The 23,471-nt window shown below is 40.0% G+C and overlaps 1 protein-coding gene across 2 annotated transcripts in view; it reads right to left on the bottom strand.

Moving 5' to 3' along the window:
• TRIO (trio Rho guanine nucleotide exchange factor) overlaps positions 1-23,471 on the bottom strand; it is a 252,873-nt gene that overhangs the window by 165,362 nt on the left and 64,040 nt on the right. For both annotated transcript variants that reach the window (XM_071553704.1, XM_071553705.1), the window contains exons 2-5: positions 14,026-14,100; positions 7,463-7,577; positions 3,956-4,148; positions 2,793-3,305 (exon numbers count right to left, since the gene is read on the bottom strand). In XM_071553704.1, coding sequence (XP_071409805.1) covers positions 2,793-3,305; positions 3,956-4,148; positions 7,463-7,577; positions 14,026-14,100 — 896 coding nt within the window. The remainder of the gene's footprint in view (positions 1-2,792; positions 3,306-3,955; positions 4,149-7,462; positions 7,578-14,025; positions 14,101-23,471) is intronic.

The following is a 23,471-nucleotide window of genomic DNA, read 5'->3' as shown; positions in this document are numbered from 1 at the left end:
CAGGTGTTCATCTCAACAAGCTACAGTAAAGTCATAATTGTAAACTTCATTATTACAAAGTAATCATAGTAAACAAACAGATTTGGAGCACAGCCTTGAGCTGCCAAGCTTATACATTCCCTACTGTCAGCACTTTTTGACGTCAGCAGCTTAGCAATTTAAATGAAAACAGCAACTCATGGAAATTAAATATAAATTCATTCTTGCTGATCAAGTACTTCAGCAGCAAGTTTAATATTTTTAGTTCATAACTCCCCAGCAGATTTGAAAACAACTATTCTTTTTCTAGATGAATTAATAAAAGTATATTTGAGCACAGAGTTACATACTACCTTCTTCCAAAGAAGTTAAAAAGAACCTTTAAATATGTTTGTTTTTTAAAAGAAAAAAGAGGAGATTTTAGGAAAGCCCTTATCTGGCAATGGCCATCAGTGAAGGCACATAGGGATGCTAACAGTGGCACTGGAAAACAAAGTTTTCAAAGACCAAGCAACACATCAAAAGCTAAGTTTAACACCCCATGTGCCAACAAGGGCGCATGAAATCTCTTGCTAAAAGCAAAAAAGACACATCTATTCTTTGGATAAGCTGAAAAAGAATATTCAGGGAAAAATGGTGGCAATAAGCAGCAAACACTCATTTGAAGATGTTTCAAAATATGCAGGCTAACAGAACCAAAGCCAGTATTCATCCCAGGTCCATGACAAACTAAATTATAAGTAGATCACAAGATGGTAAGGACTGTAAGCCCAACTTCTAAAACCTCAGACAACATAGACAGCTGACCACATACTCCTAAAATTTTCAGCTTCTTATATAGAACAGTGTAGATATGTTAGAACACTATGCAAGATAGAGATTGATCCTGCTCTTGACTACTCTTCCCCAGGTAATCTGAATTTGCTGCCTTCAGACACCTACAGGGCAATTCACATCAGATTCCGTCCCACCTTGCCCCTTTTTTGTCTTCTCTTCCCCTGGGCCAGCCCAGATTTTTTGCACAGAGTTGAGCAAGTCCGCCAAAAAGAACATGTTTCTTTCTCCCCACACAACACCCTTTACTTTTTCAACAAAGATCCACATCTAAATAAAGGACATAGACTATACACTAATAAAGAAGTCATGAGCTAGGAAATCTGATCTGACAAAAGCAATAAAAATAAGAGCTGCAAGTAGACCAAGGCAAAGGCCTTAATCCAAAAGTGAGTTGGGATACTACACAAACCTTTTCCACCTTTTTTTACTGACTAATAAGAGAATAAAGTCCCAGCTATGCTAGCTGCTGTCAGCCTCATTGTGAGGTGTCTAATATTTCCTTTATGAAAGAATGATGTGTTAATTTAGTATAGACTTATTCCTGCAATCAGAAACCTGGAAAACACAGATAGGAGCTTATGCAACCACATGGCAGGACAGGGGTCAAACCCACAGGCTTGCGTATTTCACAAAAATGTGAAGTTCAAGTTATGTAAGCAACTTGGTAAAACATGAGTAAATGAACAAAATACACTGTGATGGTGCTCACATGGTACTGAAGGATATGCTATAATGCAGAATGAGTAATGCTGTAATGAAGTGGCTGAAAGGCTGATAAAAAGCATTTGGGCCTGAAAGAGCAACATGACCAACAGCTTGCTATTATCTAAATAATGTTATAATTAATAGTTTTAAATATTTTTCAACTCTTTACATGTCCCCACTACTTTCAGCTATATCCATTCAGTAAACATTTGCTTTAAATGTTACTTTTTAAAAAATTACTTATTTTTTAAAACACAGCACAAAACACTAGAGTAGTGTAAAGAAAGTCTGTGATGAGGGTAATGGAAAGTATGGGCAGAGAAAACAAATGAAGGAGGAGGAAGACATTTTACATATGTTTGCTCTGCTTTAACTCTTCCTCATGCATCTGCTTATGACCACTGCTGGAGAGCAGGAACCTGGATTAACACAGACCTTTGGTCTCATCCAGTTCAGGCAATCTTACATAAAATACTTTAAAAAATATGAATATTTTAAGAACTCTGACAAAGACCATACTGGCCACTTGACCACATAGCCTAATTACAACTTCTCACAGAAACAAACTCCCCACCCTTCCTTAAAGCTATTTGCTCCATGGTAACAAGTCAACAATAAGTGATTGCAAAACCATTCTATAGGAAAATAGATCTTATTTGAGCTCATCTGAGAGTGAACTGTCTGCCAAACCTCCTCTTCAAATTCCATGACAATCAAAGGCTTTCTCATCTGAAGGGACTGGTTAGCCTGAAACATTCTGAAATCACCCAGTTCCCTCTTAATGACATATGCACTGTCAGAAGAGATACATCAGTTTTTAGCCTGGGACTTTAAACCCTGCATCAGTGAAGCAGTTCCCCATGTCAACCTCTTCAGACTTTGTCGACTGCCTGTCACTCACTGTTCAAAGATCGCTAAAAAGAAGACCAGTGTAGTCCTTAGTCATCTGTATTTCTAAAGTATACAGCATTTTTGATGCATGTAAAAGCACCTGTCAGGAAGAAACACTTAACAAAACAAAAGCTTTAAAGTCAGCAGCACTTAAAATTTTCTTTGCTGAGAGCACTACCTGTGCCCTTTACAGCTTAGAAGTACTATCCCATATCCTTTACTCTAGAAGACTCTTTGTGCTGCTCAATCAAGAAGATCCTTATTTCTCATTAAAAGACTAGTGATTAAAGACAAAAATGACTATTTGCAGTTACCCTTGATACTTCATTGAAGTCCATCAAGCACCAGCCATTTATACACCCCTCTCCCAAGTCCCTTACCTTTTCAGCATCCTGCTCAAACAGCCTGAGCTGAAAACATTGGTCCAATTTCAATTTCCGCACATGCCACATCTGATGCAGATGCTGCCGTGTTGAGTGCAGCCTGTCCAGCATGGTGGACACTTTGGGTAAAAGGTTCTGTAAGTCTGCATTCCCTGACCCAGAGTTCTTTTTGGGAAAGCTATCACTGCTCTGTATCCGCTGGAGCAGCTTTTGTCCTTCCACATCAAGGTCCTCGATAGGGGCCTTAATGACTTTCTTTTTTAATTGTGAATGCTCCTCTATCATATTGCGAGCACCTTCCAGATCCTGAGGCATTTCTTTTTTTGACAATATATCTTGCAGCTCCTCCAGTCTGGACAACATATGGGTTGCATTGCTAATGTAGTCCTCAAAGGCAACTCTGATCTCTATCCACTCCTCATGGTTGTATTCCAAACAGCCATCAAATTCTGGGGTTAGCTGAGAAGGATCAACTACTTTGGTAAGGCCTTCCAGAGATACCATATTTGTCTAGAAAATAAAAGTGGAAATAAAAATTGCTGTTACTGAAATTAATTTGAAATTTCCTTTCAAGCTTTTGCTTTTCTAATTGTAAGAGTTGATCATTTTTCTCACTTTTCTCACACATTTCTATTCAAGTATCAATTCTGAACAGCAGAAGACAGGAGGTTTTGCAGGTATTTCCCTACATCAGAGAAATATTTCTTTTACTTTCTTATCTTACTACACTTCAGAAGAAAACAGCAACCAGTCTTTTGATACTGTTTCGATTAAGCTTTGACTTTGTGTATTGCAAAGTAGGTGGAGGATAACAGCAAGGTTCAAACAGCTGCTTTCCTCTTGATGCTGAAGATACCACAATTACCTCAACGCAGACCAAGACAACAAACAGATGAAACCTTTTTACCAGTAGAGGTAAAATTCTAATTCCATCTTTCTTGTGCTCAGAAAAAGAATATAAATAACAACATGCACAACTACTTAGTCTAGTAAGTAGAAAGAAAAAGAAGAAAACCACATTTCTTCTAGCACCAACTGTCCTAAAGTACCCCTTCTATCACATAGAATTAATTTATCTGAGAGTTTTAAAGGTGCTGAACATTAATGAGCACTTAAAACCATGAAATAAATATAAATTTATATACCATGGGGAAAATTACCTCAAACTCAAACTTAGAGCTGCCAAAGTTAGTCCTCTGTTTCTGCCAGAAGTTGTCTGGCTTGATTATCAGTGCAACATGAATACAACATGGGAAGGATTCCTGTAAAATCTTCAGCAGAGGCTTTATGGAGTCCCATTTTGACCCACGCATATCTACAATGACAGTGAATCCTCGTTTACAAACTTCTTCACTGCAGGAGAAAGAAGAAAAGGTTATCAAGCAAGTGTTACAACTTCAAACATAGCACTCTACTGCACCACACTGCCTAATGAACGTGGTCTCCTCAGCTAACTGTAACACCCTAGGGTCTCACTGCTGACTAGATGGCACGTACAGCAGAATTCATGAACCTCTCAAGAAGTTTCCCTGAGCCTCATGCCAAACTCATGAATGAGAGCCTTATACCTGTTGCTGTTTGATTTTATCCCCCTTTTCATTTTTCATTGTTTATATTCATGATGATTTATCATCCAGTCTTGCTTCTCCCTCACCTTACACACACAATCAACACACCATTTCCTGAAGCAGCGATATGTCATTCATTTACAATTGACTATCTGGAACACACACACATTTAATTGGCTGATCACAATATTCATGCCTTTCTAATGATTGAGGGGATCCACTAAAAAACAGAAGATGGCAAATTGCTCTTAACTACCATTTTGCAACATTTTCAAACTGTCTCGTATTTAGACTCATCTGAGAGTTAAAGAGTCTGTATAGAAAAAAAAACATTTATGACGATTTCTTTTTTTTTACGGGATCGATTTGTGGATAGTTAATGGATAAGACAGTATTTTATGGTTGTGAAGAAAACCACATCAACTTGTTTCTACAAAACCTGAGCTCAATTTTGCTGTCCAAAAGTCAACAGACCTTACACTCAAATTCTCTGGTACTTCTTTTGAGAATGGAAGATTTAATTTCTTTTCATCAATACCTTCTGTACATTTAGGGATTGCCATTGATCAAAAGTGACAATCACACACCACCACCAGAAACTTAGATTTTATTCCAGCAGAATTTGCCACATGACCTTGTAGCATGACCACAGAAAGGGAAACGTTTCAAAACCAATGCATCATAGCCAATAGATTATCAAAAAGGCCCAAATGTTCATTGTCTGAGTACCAGTCACTTTCAGGGATGTGACTAATGCAAATGCCATTCTAGAGTTCATATGGTGAGGTTTTCAGAAGGCCAAAGAGGCAGGGAAGCTTCACTGTCATACTTTACACAGCCTCATTGGCCACAGTGTATAAAGACACATTATGGCTGATACAGGAGATGATGTGGAAGAAGTGCTAAGACTAGTTCCTTAGAAGAGGAGGGTTTTTTAAGTTTGAAAACTTTAAAGTTAGGAGGAAGGGGAAAAAAAAATAAAAGCCCACAAAATTTAAAAAACGGAGTTTATCATGATAAATGCTGGCTGTCCCACCTGCCCATAGAAATGCCAAAAATGGCAATGGCAAAAGCAAAATATATTAAAATTGACTAGCTTGGAATACATGTAGATTACAACATACAATTTCCTGACCATGGTGAAAATGTTTACTAAGATACAGGACAAAAACGACTACTGTTTTAAAGAATGACCCATTATTGAAAGGTCAAACGTTATTTTAAAAGTGCTGCTAAGCCCACCCCTATTCTACCATCAAACTGAGGACTGCGTGAGTGATGCTTGCCACTAATTCACACAGGGCTTACATCTACTGGGGTGTACAAAGCGAGCCCTCATCATGTGACACAATGCAGATGTGCCCTCAATCACGTGGCCCTGTCATCTGACACAAGTTTTATCCCTTTTGGCCAAGGATCACAAAAATTAAGTATAGGAGGCTTCAGTCAGTCAAAGTCATCTGTTCGCAAACCTGAACTACACTAAAATACCTGATTCAGGCAGTGTTGATGACTTAACTTTCACTGTATTTTTAAATCAGACAAATTGTTAAATTAGTAAAATTGTGAGACTGAATCAACTTCAGTTTTTAGATCTCTTGCCAAACAACTCTGATTCTTCAGATACATCAAATAACAGTACTGCAATAAATAACAGACCAAATGTTTGAGGCTATTTGTACCGTTTGGGACTTCTTAATCAGCCAGAGTTGTGTGACCAGTCTCTAAAACATGGCTTGAATGAAAACAAGTTCTGTTTTTAATAATGTTCCCTTTATTCTCAAAGCTTTGCCATGCTAAAAGAGATATAAAACCTGCACTTTCTTTTAAACTTAGTTTTAAATCTATTGATGCTACATTAACATATGCCTTTTGCCAAAGGATTGCTGCATCTTGACAGATTATCTTTAGAAAATTCTTGGGACGCATTTTGATGCATATTTCTCTATTAACTTCTCTAGTAATTTGAAGTTCTCAATGGCTAGCACATATTCTACCATTCAAATATGAAGGTAAAAATCTCAAGCCTTTCTCTATCTCCCCCAGGTCCTCCAGTTAACTTTACAAAAACGCCATATACACTGTCAGTGAGATGTCTTCAAGTTATTTTATGAAATCACTTTTGTCAGTCTGAAACTGATATCTGATTATATCAGATGAAAAGACCAGCTGTAAATTAACATATTAGAGAAACACAGAAGATATTGCATTCAGTGATGTTGTCCAAGGAGTTTTTTTTCAACTGCAATGACAACTCCTTGAGGTCATAGGCAAACATAGTGAAGCACAGTAAGCATTGTTCCAGCATGCAACAAGTGCTGGAGGATTCCAAGATGGACCTGAGGTCAGGGTCTTAGGATCATTTTTGTCCCCAACTCAGTTAGTCCTGGAAGCTAAGTTATATATGAATAAACTTTTTTTACACTTTTATGAAATACATAACTTCCTTTAAAATATCTTATATATATAACTTTGTATACATATATGGCAGTTTATATACACACACACGAGCATTGGATTTGACTTCCACTGATGTATTTAAATAGCACATTGCAATTCATACCTTAAATTGCTGATAATACAATGCTATCAGTACTTCCACAGATCACTCCACAGGTTTATCTGAGACCTTTACATGTAATTTTGCATATCTTTCTCGTGGTTATTTCTGTGCTATATCTGGACACTATGACTTACCTAACACAAGTAACAGTGTTAGGAGTGTTGTGCTGACTCCACTCCACACAAGGCGTAATGTGAACGATGACCAGCATGTTCCTAATTATTGATGAACTGAAAGCCTTTGAGCTGTATTTGCAATCTTCAACACAGAGACAGCAATATGGCATGGCAGTGCTGTTTCCAAGACACAAACTATTTCCAGCTAAAGCACACCATCCATTCTGCCAATGGCATTCCTTTTACAGGGCAGAGTAATTATTTCTCTCCCAAAAAGCAATTTGAAAATAGCGACTGACAAAACTTGGTATTGATTTGCTCATTCTATTAACCCATACAGTCTTCTAGTTTGTGCGTATACTGCAACATAATCCATTTATTTTATTATATAGCTTTAGAGCTTATCAGACCATTACTTACCTAGGAATACAGGCTAGATATGAAATTAATCTTCTAAGGTCTTCTTGCCGTATTCTGTCATGATTACTCCGAGCTGGAAATGTTAGAATGGGACCTCCACGCTTATCTCTGCCACCTGAAAAATTAAAAATGTTAAAAGACCCCTCACCATAACACTGTTCTTCTTAGCAGAACTAGTCTTTAACACCTACTTTTAAAAATATGATTTCAACTTAAATGCCAACACTGCCATTTTAAGACCAGCTTACGCTTGGATTTTAGGAGTATTGATCAGCGTACTGCCACAATTCCTACAGTGAGAAAATACACGTAAAAAAATATTGCAAAGAATAACCAGAGCATTTCACTTACACATTACAGTCACATTTAAGTTTGACTGGCAGTGTTACATCTCCAGCAATCTATTTAATTTTTGACTCAGCAACTGTACATATTAAATATAAATACACTTAATAATGCTACTTTGAATGCAAGTATTTAGATGATATGGCAGCAGAGAGCACAGCTGTGGGAAGGGCACCCAGGTAGAGGAGCTCCTTGACTTTGTGACAGGGCTCTGGGAGGAGGTGAGTAGATTGAAGATAGATGGATCACTGCCATAGGAGACTCCCTTTCTGAAAGGAACAAAAGACTCAGTGTGCCACCTGAACCCACTTTTTCATGAAAGTTGCCTGCCTGGGTCCAGGTTAAAGATGTAATGAGAAAGCTCCCTACCCTGGTATGGCCTTTGGATCACAATCCATTATGAGTTTTTCAGGTAGGCAGTGATGACATTGAAACAAGAAGCCCAAGGACAATCGAGAGATGTCATTGAAGTCTCTCCCTGAAGGCCTTGGGATGACTGCTTGGGGGATCAGAAGCACAGCTGGTGCTTCTCTATCCTTCCAGTTGAAGGGAATAATAAGGGAAGAAATGGGAAGAACTAGCAGACCAATATGTGGCTCTGAGCCTGGTGTCACCAGATTTTTGGGGGGTTTTAACATGGGTTGGTTTACATGACATTAAGCTTGCTAGTGACAGAAAAGGTACACCTGTCTCAAAGGAGGAAAAAGATCTTTGTAGAGGAGTTACCAGGACTCACTGAGCTAGACTTGAAAGGGAAAGGGATAAAACTGTGCTCACTAGAGATAAGGCTGGGGGTAGCACACCAAAGTTTGAGGGACGGTGCACTAGCAAGGTCCTTCAGTCTGCCAACTCAGTGGAGATAGAAATGGAGATCCATGCGACACCCAAGATGTAAAGGTTATCGATGTGTTTGAAACTGAGGAAACGCCCGAGAGTGATCAAGTAGAAATGAGGGCTTCTGCCACAGAAAAGGTGATGGAATCAATAGCCCAAATGAAGTGCATGTAGCATGGATATCAAACAGGAGGTGCTGGAAGCCATTGGGCAGCAGGAAGACTGTGACATGGACACACAGTGGGATGGCTTGCACAACTGGAGTGCTGCACTGGATGGCTGTAAACTCTTCAGAAGGCATAGACAAAGAAGGACAGTCAGTGGGGTAGCTCCATATGTTAGAAGTGCTATGATTGTGGAGAGCTTGATGACAGTGACAACAAGGTGTTTATGGGTATGAATCAAGAAGAAGTTTGCAGACAATGTTCAGTTGGGCAGGAATGGATCGATGGACCGAGGCCAATTGTATGAGGTTTAACAAGGACAAGTGCCAGGACCTGCACCTGGGTTGCAACAACCCCATGTAACTCTACAGGCTGGAGGCAGAATGGCTGCAAAGCTGCCTCGCAGAAAAGGACCTGGAGGTGCTGGTCAACAGCCCTCTGAACATGAGCCAGCGTGGCCCAGGTGGCCAAGAAGGCCATTGGTATCCTGGCCTGTATCAGCAACAGAGTGGCCAGCAAGACCAGGGCAGTGATCATCCCCCTGTACTTAGAACCTCAAATCCTGTGTTCAGTTCTGTGCCCCTCACTACAAGAAAGACATTGAGGGGCCAGAACATGTTCAGAGAAGGGCAACAGAACTGGTGAAGGGGCTGGAGCACAAATCTGATGAGGAGCAGCTGAGAGAGCTGGGGTTGTTTAGCCTTGAGAAAAGGAGCCTCAGGGGAGAACTTATCACTCCCTACAACTACATAAAAGGAGGCTGCAGTGAGGTGAGTCTTGGTCTCTTCTCCTAGGTAACAAGTGACAGGGTGAGAGGAAGCAGCATCAAGTTGTGCCAGGAGAGGTTTAGACTGAATATTAGGAAAAATTTCTTCACCAATAGAGTTGTCAAGCATTGGAATAGGCTGCCCAAGAGAACTGGTTGTGTCATCATCCTTGGAGATATTTAAAATTGTGTAGATGAGCCACACAGGGACATGGTTTAGTGGCCAACTTGGCAGTGCTGGGTTAAAGGCTGGACTTGGTGATCTTAAAGGTCTTTTCCAACCTAAACATCTTATGATTCTATGATTAACTTCATTACAGCAGAATTTAGGTAGATAGTATTTCACACTCAATATGTATGCTAGATTGAGTAGATGGAAACTATTCAAGCACTTAACTTGTATTTTTATCCTGTTCTGATTTGCAGATGTGAATTTTTAGCTTATTGTTTTTAATTTTGTTAGCAATGCAGTAAATTCTGAATCCACTTACTATACAGAAGGCAAAAAATCTTACTTCAAGTGGTTCTGCTTAAATTTGTTCACCTCTGTCATAAAATTGCAGACTTATTGTTGTTAAATAGTAAAATGCAGATTTATATCCAACCCCCTGCTACTGACAACAAAATGTTACTATCACTAAAGGCCAAATTCAAGCCGGTAGGATGTTTGTCTCAACATATCCATAACAGCACAGATATTTTCTTACAAGCTAAATTTCACATACATGTTTTCAACTGCAGATGTGTGGACTGTTTTCTCCTGTCCCATGGAAACGTAGAAAAACACTACCCTCAGTCCAGAATTTCTCATTTTAAATCAGCTCCTCACTGTAATTCCATATTACTAAACAAAGTTTTTAAACAATTGCTTAGAAAAGAAGGCCAAAAGAAAATAAAAATAAATAAAACCGGTCACTCAAAAACTCATCACAACCCTCTCCCACAGCCTGCACTGGCCTGCTAGGGACACTAAGCCTCGCTGTCAGAGTTTCCAGGGACTGCCTACAATGGACACACTCTATGTGAGGCACCAAACGAAACTCAAAAATGGGCAAAAGCATCTTTGAATCTCCATCAAGCTGCAATGCCAGAAATCTAAATTTTAAAGCAAATTCATATCCTTATCTTCCATGACCCTCTTAAGTAGAATATGAGATGAAAAACTTAGTTGTCTCATTCCAGTGGAGAAAGGCAAGACTTGACTCACTTGCAAGCAGAGAGCTTTGAGGATTCTTATATAGCAAGTGACAGGAGAAAAACAAGACAGAAACTGTAAGAGAAAGGAATGATAAATGACAAGACAGAGTCCAACAGCCCAAGCCCTCAGTGAGCTCCAGAGTGATCACTGGGCTCCAAAGCTACCAAGCTTAGTTGAAAGTTTGCTGCAGTCCTCAGTGCTCTCTCTTGTCATTGCAGCACAGACCATCACATGCAGATCTTAAACATTTATGTTTCAACTGGTAAGTGCTACTGATTCCAACCCCCAGAAAAAGTAACTTAATTTGCTCAGGGTGGATATTCTTTAAACAGCAGCAGGTAGCAGGGAAGAACACACGGTGAATTGTCTTTAACACTCTCTGAGCATTTTAAACAAATGCTTTATTACACACAGTTACCTCAGACCAGTCCTCCAGGCCTTTTCCACACTGCAACTCCTGTATCATGCAATTTTTCAACATGGCAGAGGGAAGAAACCCTTATTCTTTATGTCATTCTGGGCACCACTTCAGTTGGCTCCCAGCTCCACAATTATCACAGAGAAAACCCATTTTTTAAAATGGTGCTTAAATTTCTCATAAAACTTCTCCTGAAATTTTTGTACATTGGAGACAAAATCTATTGCACAAATTCCAGGTCTAGATGTGCAATGAAGAAATCAATACAGCCTTGATTTTTGATGAAAAGAACTTCACTATTCTTTTCACTATTCTTTCACTTCCTGTTTATTCAGTCTTAAACCAGATAGCAAAGTTGCAAATACTAAACAAAAGTCCTTAAGACTTGAGTCTTTTCATCAGCTATACTGACAGCTTTCTTAGGCCTTTTCCAATAAATAACTCATTTCCTTTGTTCCTGATGCTCCTGTGTCATTGACAAACAGGAAAGTTAAAAGCAACAATGGATGTGAGGCATCAGGTGGGAATTTCCTGTCAACGGTCTTTATCCAACTCAATCCTCTATTAGTCTTGGTTTAACAAAAATATATTAAGCTACTACTTTCAACAATGAGACTTGAATTTTTACCCCTTTCCTTTTATATAATCCCCCCATAGTACTGATGTTCTCTGTTTCTGCCAAAATGTGTCACATGAATATCTGATCAACTCACATGAGTCAGCTAACATGAATCACTTCTCTCTAGTGCACATCATTAACAGAAGAATTCTCAATGGCCTCCAAATGGCACTAAAATCCAACAGGCTGAGGGAGGTATTTTAAGGAAATGTCTTTCTACCTAGTTTCAAAGTACTTGGCTAAACAATGGGCTTCCATGGCAAGACAAGTTATCAAGGGTTATTTCTCTATAGGAAACCAAGATAATTTCACCTTGGAAGAAAAGAACTCTCTCCATCTGTGCTAGTACCTGTACTTGGACAGGCTTCAGTTTAGGCTTAACAAAAAAATTGCATCTGAGACTCTATTTGTACTTCACAAAAAATCCTAGAGATGTAACCATTTCAGTTGGTAAGACACCCAATACTCAGAGCAGTTTATTTCCCAGCTAGGTAAAAATTGGTTCAGTAAATCAACAATCTTCCTTACCTTTTTGTTCCCAGATATAAACCTTGACAGTGCTACTTCCACAATGGTTAAGCCCTAGTGGTGGTGGCACTTTTGTTGGGGGAAAGGGAAGGGGAGGAACACACTGACTGTTGTTGTGGTTGTTGCTCATAAAGTTTTCTTTTTCATTTGCACTACTAAAGTACCTCATTTCATTTGAGTTTCACTTGCAATGGAGATGTGAAACTATGGATTTTGTCAGATCAATTCTGGCCAGCCTTGCTGCCCACAGCTGTTTGTTCTGTTCTTCCATCAGAAGTTGCTACCTTCACACAGGCAAGTTGGCAACAACTTATTCCTGCCGACACCTCATCTGCTCTGGTTCACAATCCATCATCTCCCCTAAATTTATCTTCAGCTTTCATTTGGCCCATTTCACTTACACTGAATTAATGCCTTTTGAGAATGCCATCTGCTTAGAAATTAACATCAGAAAACACCAATCATTTTTCAGATCCCTTCTAAGGGGTCCAAACTAAGTACAGGACAACCTGGAAATTCAGAGTGTTTTAGAAACCGACTTAATTTTCATTAAATTCCATAAAACAAGGTCAAAAAAAGAGTAATGAGGGATTGAAAAATTGTGCTTATCTCCATTTTCTCACATCCTTTCCCTCTGGAAGCAGTTTTAAGCAAGCTTTCACCAGCACTAGAATTCATACACAGAACTCAGAGTTACCATGATACCAAGGAAATCAGCTCTGGGCATTCTGTTATATCATTCATTGCAGTTACCAGGAGCTCTTAAGGAGGGGGGAAAAACAAACAAACAAACAAAACCAACAAAAAATAACCAAACACACGCATCTTTTTGCTTTAGACCTCTACTTGACTCAGCAGACTGGACAGGATAAAGTACTATGTACTACAAGGTGTACTTAACAAGCTTCAGCATCCAAGCACAGCAAATCGCCTAAAGAATTCCATTTCAGGAATCATTTTGTGTGTTTTAATATTTACATATTTACAGACAGAGCTTTATTTCTGACATTCTTGAACAGTTATTTATCAAACAAACCCCTTTCAAATATGAGACTGTCCTCTAAATTGTACAGCCGTAACACCACGGATGAGAGAATGATGGTGTTTAATCCCAGAAATTCACACCAAAATGCAGTTCACAAGGATAAGCACCTCAACAATCTTTCCACCAAGTAGAGTTACTTTTCAAGTTATAGACTATGCTATGATACTAACTCATATAAACCCCACTTTTAAATCCTCCACTATTCCTTGTTCAGTCACCAATAGGCACTGCAAGTTCACCTGTGCAATGAAGGTATTTCTCCAGAACATGCTCCAGATGGGCCAGTAACAAAGGCATCTCTGTAAAACTCCCCAGGACCAGAACCAGAAACAAGAAAAGGAACAGGACTTTGGTACAACAGCTTCTGGGTTGCTGCAAACAATGCTGTTAGGAATGCAGGGCTGGGGGAATGTAGGACGTGACACGACCAGGACAACAACTAGCAATGCTGCACATACAGCAAAACACATAGTTTGGTTATTACAGATCCTTAGAAAAAGCTTATGTTATGTTTGGGATATCCAACTGGAATAGGTGCTATCCTTGCTCTCCAAGACTTTTGTAATGATAATTAAAGTATTTAAAATACCATTTTATGTGCTACTAAAAACACAGTTGGGCATTCTACAACAGAAAATAACTGTACCTGAAAGGTATGCAACTTTTTCCTTTAAAATTGGCAATACTTCCATAGCCTTCATTTCATCATTTTTGCGAAACCCTGAAAAAAGGAAAAGATAACTAGTCAGACATTCAGACAAGCTCAGCTTCTACGTTTAATGAATGCACTGTAAAACATTTACATTTGGAAAACATTGTGAATGTTATGATTACAGGAATTAAAATAACCTTATAATAAAAGTCTGCCAAAAAATAAATTAAACTTTAAACAGATTAATAAACAAGTCATCACTTTGACTAACTTAACACAAGTAGCATGGTCTGTCAGTAAGTCTCAGAAGAAAATAGGATACTAGAATTAGCCTTTTCCATCAGTAAATAAAAACTATCAGTTGGTCTCTGTAGCTTTTAATCATTCCAAGTCTCACTTTCACTTTTTGTTCAGAATTGAGGAGGAGTATCAAGCTATTAAGAGTATGTACCTTTAGAAAAATTACCAGTAAAAAAAAAAAACAACTCAAACCCCAAAAAAACCACAACAGCATAGACAAACAAACAAAACCACCTAAAAAACCCCACCAAAAAAACTCCAACTCCCCAAAAAACACCACACAAAAAGACCCACCAAAAACCCCCAACACTATTTACATGCAACTTTCCTTAAATCACTTCTGTAACCAGAATTCTTTTCTGCTGCCTGACAGGCACAGCGTTTGGTAACTGAGAACACATTTTGTCACATTAACTCGATAACCACATGAAGTTTGAAATGGTCCCCAAGGTGAGTGATTACAAAGTTGCAAAGCAGCTTGTCCCTCCTCTCTGCTTCCTACTTCTACTAGTCTATTTCTGTGGCCAAATTCTAAAGTTCTTCCTGCTTTGATAAGAAGATTTTTGACTTTATAGTGCATATGGACCTGTACAGGACAAAAAGTCACGTTTAAGCCAATTTTGTTCATCTTACAAGAACTGTGATATAACACATCTTCAACTAACTGTATGACCCCTCTTGGTCCATTTGAATTCACGTGTTTAAATAATCTCATTTCTGAGGAAATTACCTCTGCTGGCACAAGTGGGAAGCACTTTACTTCTCTATCACTGTTGAAGCACAGAAATGCTTTTAAGATGGTCCAAGTAGCTTGCTGTGACACCATAGTTGTGTTCCTTAAAAGCGGCAGTTTGGGATGTATAGAAGGTAAATTAAGCTTCTTACTTATTTACAGTTCTATGGAAACATACAAGAGCAAGTTCTGCTGCATATGTGGCAGTCTTTTCTAAAATAAATTGTTCTTCCTCTGCATCTCTAGAGATGGCAGTAGAAGCTGCCATTGATGCCTAGCAGGGAGAGGCCATCATTTCCCTTCCTCCTCAAAAATATCCAAATGTTTCATATCCTTTGGTCTCAGGCTCTGAGCTTAAATGAAGGAGCTGTGCACTTCAGAGCTAAAACCTGAAGATATCGAACTGATGTCCTCAAGTAATATAAGATCTATAATTAAGTGCATCATATATGTAAATTACATCACAGGTTTTCTACTCCAGCAGCAGTACTGAGACTTCTGTGCCACTAAACCCACTGGGTTATGTGCACTACCCTTCAAAACAGAGACTGGATACACCAAACACAACACCCAAGGGACACGGATAGCCAGGGTTTTGTATGCCATCAGCTCTGCTGAATGACACTGTTGAGCCTGAAGAACTGAGGGGAGATATGGAAGCAGTCTCAAAACACAAAAAGCCTAGCAGTGGCAAAACTAACCTGGCTAGAACTACAGGGACAGGTTTAGTTTAGGTGGCAGGAAGTCTTGCAAAGGAAAGAACCGTGAAGCAGCACATGGGGCTGTCTGTGGATGACTATGGCCTATCCATGACCGTGGACTTTAAAAATATGCATTCAGACAAATGTCTGTCAACAACGGGTCCCTCCAGTTCACTACAACTAAAGTGGTTCAACCAAGACATTGTCTCAACATAGGCAGAATGCAAACAAAAGAAAACAAACCAAATCAACTTCCAGCCACATGGAAGTTCCCTGGCTAGTTCCCTGTTTTTTTCATGAACACCATAAACCAAAAACAAACCCAAAATTTGGTACACATTCTCAGAAAATCTAGTCCAGGAAAACCAGTTCCTTGGGGAAACACACAGCATGGAGGGTTTCTACAGGGTGGACAGTATTTTGTAATCACACTGCAACTCCAGACTGCCAAAGCAGGGGAGGGGTTACTTTCACGTTTGCGCTTAGGCTTTCAGGAGTGCAAGACAGGGCCAAAGGAACCTTGTGCACTATTCCTCCTCCAGAGTAATGGCTTTGGGTTATCAGCCTTTTACGGAAACTGCCTACAAGTTTTGTTCCTACTACATTTTTGTTTGTTATGGACTAAAGCTCTAAACAAGAATTCAAGAAAGAGCTTAAATAAATCATCCAAAAAGACAGCAAATAGTTTTTCCATCCTGAAATATTTGGGCTTCAGTTGACTGCTAAGGCACGCTTCCAGAGTTAAATTTTTTTTTAATGTGCTTTGAGCTACCCACCATAAGCTTAATGCCAATTTAGCATGCTCAGCTTTCATATCAACCATGGCAATTCCTTTTCTTTACAGTAAATTTAGAGGTAGAAAACACTTTCTCCTCACCTAAAAAGCATGCAGAAACTAGTGCTGTACTTTGCTGTCTCTCTTAGCTCCAAATTACCCAAGACACTGATGTTACCACAATTGCTTGCTCAGATTTCTAAGCCCTTAAACTGCTTCACCTCAGATGATGCTCAGTAGCTGCACGTTTTACTTTGCCTATGGCATGTAAGAAGGGAGAAACATTTAGCTAACATTTCTCTGACTATTAAGGGGCCGCTCAAGGTAAACACCCTAGCAAATACATTAGTGCTTGGCTCATGTTCTGCATCTGCATATCCTTAAGGCTGACTGCCTTGGATTATCATATTCCTGCTGCTCTAAACAGTCTATTTTTATTCCAGTTCTGCAGTGTTAAAGCTTAACTGAAAAGACTGTGGGGATTACAACAGATGAAAGAATGCTGGGGAGCAAAAAGGGTGAATACAGCAGGAAAGTATCATATTTTTATCTCTAACAAAGCAATAATAAAATAAAAACCCAGCAATTTAAGCAGGTCTTAAGGGCTTGGGGTGGGTCCTCTCCCCCTACCCCCTTTTTAAAGCCTCTACTCAAAACATTTGCGATTATGAGGATTTAATGTTTTTTAAAAAATAAAATTAAAAGGCATTCCCACACTCAAATGAAATGCCATAAATATCTTCACCAATCTCTCTCTACACAGCTCAGCATCCTCCGCGCCAGCCGGCTGCATCACATGTTCCTGGGGGTGATGTCATCGACGCCCGGCCGGTCGGCTGCAGCTCCCGCCGCCGCGGTGCCGCCGCAGTGCCCGCAGCCTCGGCATCCCCTCAGTGCCTCGGCACCCCTGCAATGCCCGCAGCCTCGGCATCCCCTCAGTGCCTCGGCACCCCTCCAGTGCCCGCAGCCTCGGCATCCCCGCAATGCCCGCAACCTCGCCAACCCCCAGCGCCCCCAGCCTCGCCATCCCCCCAGCAGCCTCGCACCCTCTCAGTGTCCCCAGTGTCCGCAGCCCCGGCATCCCCCCTCTGTGTCCCCAGTGTCCGCAGCCTCGACATCCCCGCAATGCCCGCAACCTCGCCAACCCCCAGCGCCCCCAGCCTCGCCATCCCCCTAGCAGCCTCGCACCCTCTCAGTGTCCCCAGTGTCCGCAGCCCCGGCATCCCCCCTCTGTGTCCCCAGTGTCCGCAGCCCCGGCATCCCCCCTCTGTGTCCCCAGTGTCCGCAGCCCCGGCATCCCCCCTCTGTGTCCCCAGTGTCCGCAGCCCCGGCATCCCCCCTCTGTGTCCCCTGCGCCCACAGCCTCGGGGCACCCCCGCGGGCGAGCACCGGGCTCGGTGGCAGAGCCGCTGCCAGCGCGGAGAGCTCCGTGGCAGAGCACAACCCACGCCCGCACGGTGCAGCCTGGCAAGCGTGACATTCCAGCGGGCTTTCATTCCCACGGCACACGCACAATGTATATGCATCTATGGCACGTATTTATGCTGTTCCTTTGTTACCCAGTTCACCTAAAAAGCCATTCTTATTTGAAAAATGTTGGGTTTAGTAATAAATTCTGCATCTTTAAAAGACAATTTCGGTCTTAGATTGGAAAACCATCCTTGATATTTTAACACATATTAAAGAAATATTTATTTCACAGTTTTGAATTTTTAATAGGTATTATATGCCCTTTTGTTGTATCACACATCATACAGACTCTTTTCCCAAACTACCACTCAAGAGGGAAGATGCTCAAATTATCCTTATTAAATATTCAATTTCAGTAGATTAAGTAACATACAACTACATAGTACATTTCAGTTTAAGAGGTTCCCTCCACCCCTCCCGAAGAAATATAGAATTACACAATTCTGTGAGTTATATACAGCCTTCTACTAAAACGATCTTATTACACAGCAGTTATTGAAATGTTCTATCACACAACTTAAGATCTTTAAAACATGCCAACAAGAAAGAAACAAAGTCACCTAAACCCTTTATCCAGATGTATACATTGGAAGATTAAATATTCCCCACAAACACACACATCATCTCATCTGCCCCCAACATGCTCAGAGCCAGAAGACACCATCAAAGCCAAATGTAAAACACTAAATTGTCTGTACTAATCCTTTTCCTTATGTTGTATGCAGCTATTTTGCTGCAATGTATTATTATATAAATATTATTTTATACATTAAAGCATCTGTGAAAAGACAGCATTTTTGGATAGAGGTATTGACCCTAAGAGGTTTCCAAGAGACCTTTACCCAAATGGCCAGGGCAGACTCCTCTCATTTGGGCTGCAAGTGTTCCCAAAGCCCATGGTGAAGACCAGGCTGCAGAGCAGCATGTCCACCTGCCTGGAGACCAGAGAGTAAGCCTGGGTAAAGAGGCCAGCCATCTTCTGCCTGGAAATCACAGCATTGTTGTAACTCCACTGCTCCCCAGTTACCCAGCTGGCTGAAACTTCCCACAGATATTGAAATACAGCAAGGATGTCACCGTTAGAGCTGTAACACACCAGGTACTCATGTGGGAGTTCATGCCACCAAGTGTGTGTAATGCTTTGTTAGTGGAAGGATGAGGCTTCCTCCAGGAGCAGAAAACAAGATAACTCCAGTAATGATCCTGCACTGCAATGATCAGTACCTGGCCAGACACACAATTAAGGGTGGCAGATAAAAGTGCCTTAAACATAAGGTAACAATTTGATTACAAAACTGAGACACAAACCAGTGTTGGAAACCCCTTCCCCAAAGGTGCATGGATACCCCAAGAACACAAGAGTCTTTACTTCAGATGGATCTTCACTGATGTGCATCATTCAGTTATGGCAACAAACATAAAATATGGAAACAGAAATTAAAACAACAAAGACTCAGAAACTGAGGCTAAGAGCAGCATCTCTCAGCAAAGAGGTTGACCAAGCACTCACCCATTGCTGTCACACACAACTGACTTGAACCTTTTCTGAAAAAATGGCTGGAGAAAAACATGAAATAAAAAAGGGAATGTTCTCATCCTGAAAACTCACTCCTTAAATAACACAACTGCTTTTCACCTTGCAACATAAAACCAAGACCTTTTAACAGGCACAAACCAAGAAAGCCAGACTCAACCCAAAGGATGTTGATGCTTTAGGCTCTGTTTGGACTTCAGAATAATTCTGTCATGTCGCCACCAGAAAGCAAGCGTCTTATTTGCCAGGCTGCTCACTGCAGCACCACATTTCTGATCCCCACCTCTTCTTTGACAAATATCCCATCCTGAATCAGATAACTCTTTCAGTGAGTTATTTTCCAACAGAGTACTCTCTTCATTTCAATGGATCTGCTCCAATAGACTTCTGCTCAAAAATCTGTGCTAAATTCCACTGGAAGGAAAAAAGAAAACATACAGAATGTGCATTAGCAGCACTCAGAACTGCTCATTACCTATTACTAGGTAATAATTGGACTGATTTACATTAGTCTTAAGTGAAAAAAAATATTTGCTAGATGAGAGATACAACAAATTCCATGGGTGGGTAGAGACCATTTCCCAGGTAAGGTAGCAGCAACTGTAAACCATCCTCCACAACTCTTGGCACCTCCTAATCCCTTTGTGTTAAGCTTCACCTTGGAAGAGAAAATCTGAAAAATGCAGTGAGTCAACATTTAAGCAAAAAGAATCCAAGCTGTTGCTGCCTTTAGCCTTTTTTCTATATCATAGTATGAATTATATCAACTACACGACACTGAAATCTGAGCTATTCCTCCCTTTATTTGCAAAGCCATCCGAGCTACATGTCAAGAGAAACTGCTTCTCAGTTAAGTAAAAAGAGGAAGAAAAAATAAAGGAGGAATAAAGAAGGTCAAATGTAATAAAATTAGTACATTATTAGACTGACTAAGGTTGCATTATTTGCCCTTTTCCATTCCCCATATTACAAGATCACAGAATCACAGAATATTCTGAGTTTGAAGGGATCCACAAGGATCATCATGTTCAACTCTCAAGTGAATGGCCTGTACAGGATTGAACCTGCCACCTTGATGTTATTAGCACCATGATACATTCCGGAAACCTACAGGTTTATTCAACTTTGCTGATCAGTTGACAACTGTATATGATAAACCACAGCTGCATGTCAGTTGATACACTACATCCCGTGTTTTTAGGGTGTCCAGAAAGAGAGCACAAAGCAGGTTCCCATTTTCCCATTTTAATATGGAGATGTTTTAAAAACTGGTCAGTGAGGAAACCTCTACGTAAGATATTATTCCATGAAAAATAATTTTAAATAAATTGTAAGGAGATTCACAAGCAGCCATTGTAAAACCTTTTACATTCTTACTCCAATGTTACTACATAAAAACTAGTATAGATTAAGTCAGTAGAACCATTAAATTCTTTTCTTCAATGAGATTTGATGATTGCTGAACTCCACAAGTCTTTGGATTTTTTAGTAAAATCAGACTATTGAGGTAAAGGCGAGAAAGAAAACTGAATTTTCATGACCAGCAAATGGCAAAAACCCAGCAGTAAGCAAGAATATAACCTAAAGGGATTGCAAAGGCAATCAAAAGGTAACTTAAGTTAGTGCATGTATGGGATTACTGATAGCTTTCCTTGATTTTGAATCGAGAATTTTAAGTGCCAATTTCAATTTTACGGTAGGCTTAACTATAAATTCATACTTTTGGATGCAAGTAAAGGATTCATAGTGCAATCAGAGCTGTCAATTCACCAACTGCACTGTTATCACTTCCCATTATAGCCACTGCCTATATTCAGTGCTGCTCGGCAATCTCACACCATCTTTCAGATTGCAACAAAGCAAGAGAACTCAGGGAAATTATGGCATAGACTGCAATTCTTTCTCTGAAGCTTTGTGAGCTTACAGATGACCAGTTTCCAAATCATCTCAGGAACAGTAACTTTTACGTATGCCTGTCATAGCATCTTTTAGACTATACATCTTTCTTATCCTATGAGCAGGGTTTTATAATGACATGCAGATCACTGGGCAACATTAGTAACCTTGGCATTCATAATTTATTAATTCATTCTTTCTTGGTCCAGATTCTAAAATCTCCAGGGGACTCCAACGAAGATACAGTTTAGATGATTTCAGTGATGTTACAGTCACCATAGTCATGAGCTTAAGCAAAGTATTTGCTACATTCATTTCAGGTTGGGAACCTACTCCTAAATTTAAAGCACTTCCAGAGCTTTTGACTGCCTTCAGCTCTGACCAGGTTCAAGATCCACTCATCAGAAAACATTACACCTTCAAACCCTCACTTTAATCACAACAGATCACAGAAATGTCCCTCCTTTTTGTCATTTTGTTTTACATCTTATGCACTCTCCATACAAGCTGCAGGAATTGCAACACACCAGTACCAAGCTGGTAGGCAGCGCTACCATGTGGCAATCAGGACCTTACAGAAGCAGCTGCAAAACTGCCTCAAAGTAAAATAATGAGATTCAACAGAAAGTTACTAGCTCTTTAAGCCACTTCCAGGTTTTGGCATTTTTGCTAAGTGTTGAGGTTCTTCTCCTCTATCATTTTTACCAGTTCCCTGGTTTGTCCTGACACCAGGACACACCTCTCCTGTCTGTAAATTATGGAAGGAGCACAGTATCATGCAGAGGGACAAGAAGACTCCTAGTGTACATCACAGTAATACTCAAATAAGATCAAATTCACTGACTGAACCACTACTCTTTTCTTGAAAGCTGGTATACTCATCTATTTCTCAGTTAATTACTTATTAATCAGCAATTACACAGAAACTAGCAACTTCAGATGTGTACTGAAAAATTTGATGAAGAGCTGTCTTAAGAATGTAAGTTGAAGAAAACCCCAAATCCTAAATCTCTGCTAAAAGTCTGCAATTTCCTTTTACGTACAAAGAACCTCAGAGTTATCCCTATCTCACAGTGAAGTCCTTTCCAACCTGAATTACCATTTCAGCCTACAAAACACGCGAGACAGAAGCACAAACATCCATTTTTCAACTGAAACTTAACATGAGACCATCAAAATCTCCAAAGTTTCCCCCATTTATATGAGGGTAACTGTGTTCTTAAATTTCTCTATCCCTTTAGGATGTTCAGTCTGTTCCTGCTGCCCTATGAGCATTGTTGGACGTTCATTTGTTTTGGTGGGAACTACTCATCCATTTCTAAGTGCTGCAATACTTCAATTCACTGCCCTGCTGAGGTAGCAAACCTTTTTGTAGCAGTAGCACAGGTTTCTCACTGCAGTCAGACACTCTCCCTGTTAACTGTTGCTACAGACACGGCTTAGGGGCCTCCACTGGCAGGGCTATCAGGAGGGTACTCAGTCTCCTGGAAAAGACTGGTTTAACACACATTGTTTCAACAGCAAAGTCTGTAAGCAGTTTTACTTATTTTTCTGTTCAAAACACTGAGCAAGTGAAAGGCAGTAGCTTCAAAATTCTGTGCAGCAACAGCTGGAACATAACATTTTAGATCATGTCCTTTGGATCCTGTTCCAAACCACCATCTGGAGAAATCTTTTTCCACAGTGAAGTTGATGAAGACTACAGCAAGGGCAGTAAAAATAAGCAACTTAAAACATCTCGAAAATCATCCTGTATTGTTTTATCCTGAGCAACAACAGGAAGAACTATTTCCATCAGCCCTGAAATCAATCAAAAATACCAGAAACCAGACTGCATATTCTTCAGTAAAAATACCTTTTTATAGTACAAAGTATTGCTCTTGGGCTTTCTATCATTTATAGGGCCCAAGATTTGGCATTTAATGGTTACATTTTTTTTTCCTTTTCTCCACCTTTTTTTCTTTTTAAATAAGCACACACTTGCACAATGTTTTTGCCACCTTATGGAGATACACGTGCAAAAATTAGACT

This window comes from Pithys albifrons, chromosome 4 (assembly GCF_047495875.1).
Source record: "Pithys albifrons albifrons isolate INPA30051 chromosome 4, PitAlb_v1, whole genome shotgun sequence".
Classification (NCBI taxonomy): domain Eukaryota; kingdom Metazoa; phylum Chordata; class Aves; order Passeriformes; family Thamnophilidae; genus Pithys; species Pithys albifrons.
Note: the sequence above shows the minus strand (reverse complement) of the source record. Positions and strands in the feature narration are given on the sequence as shown.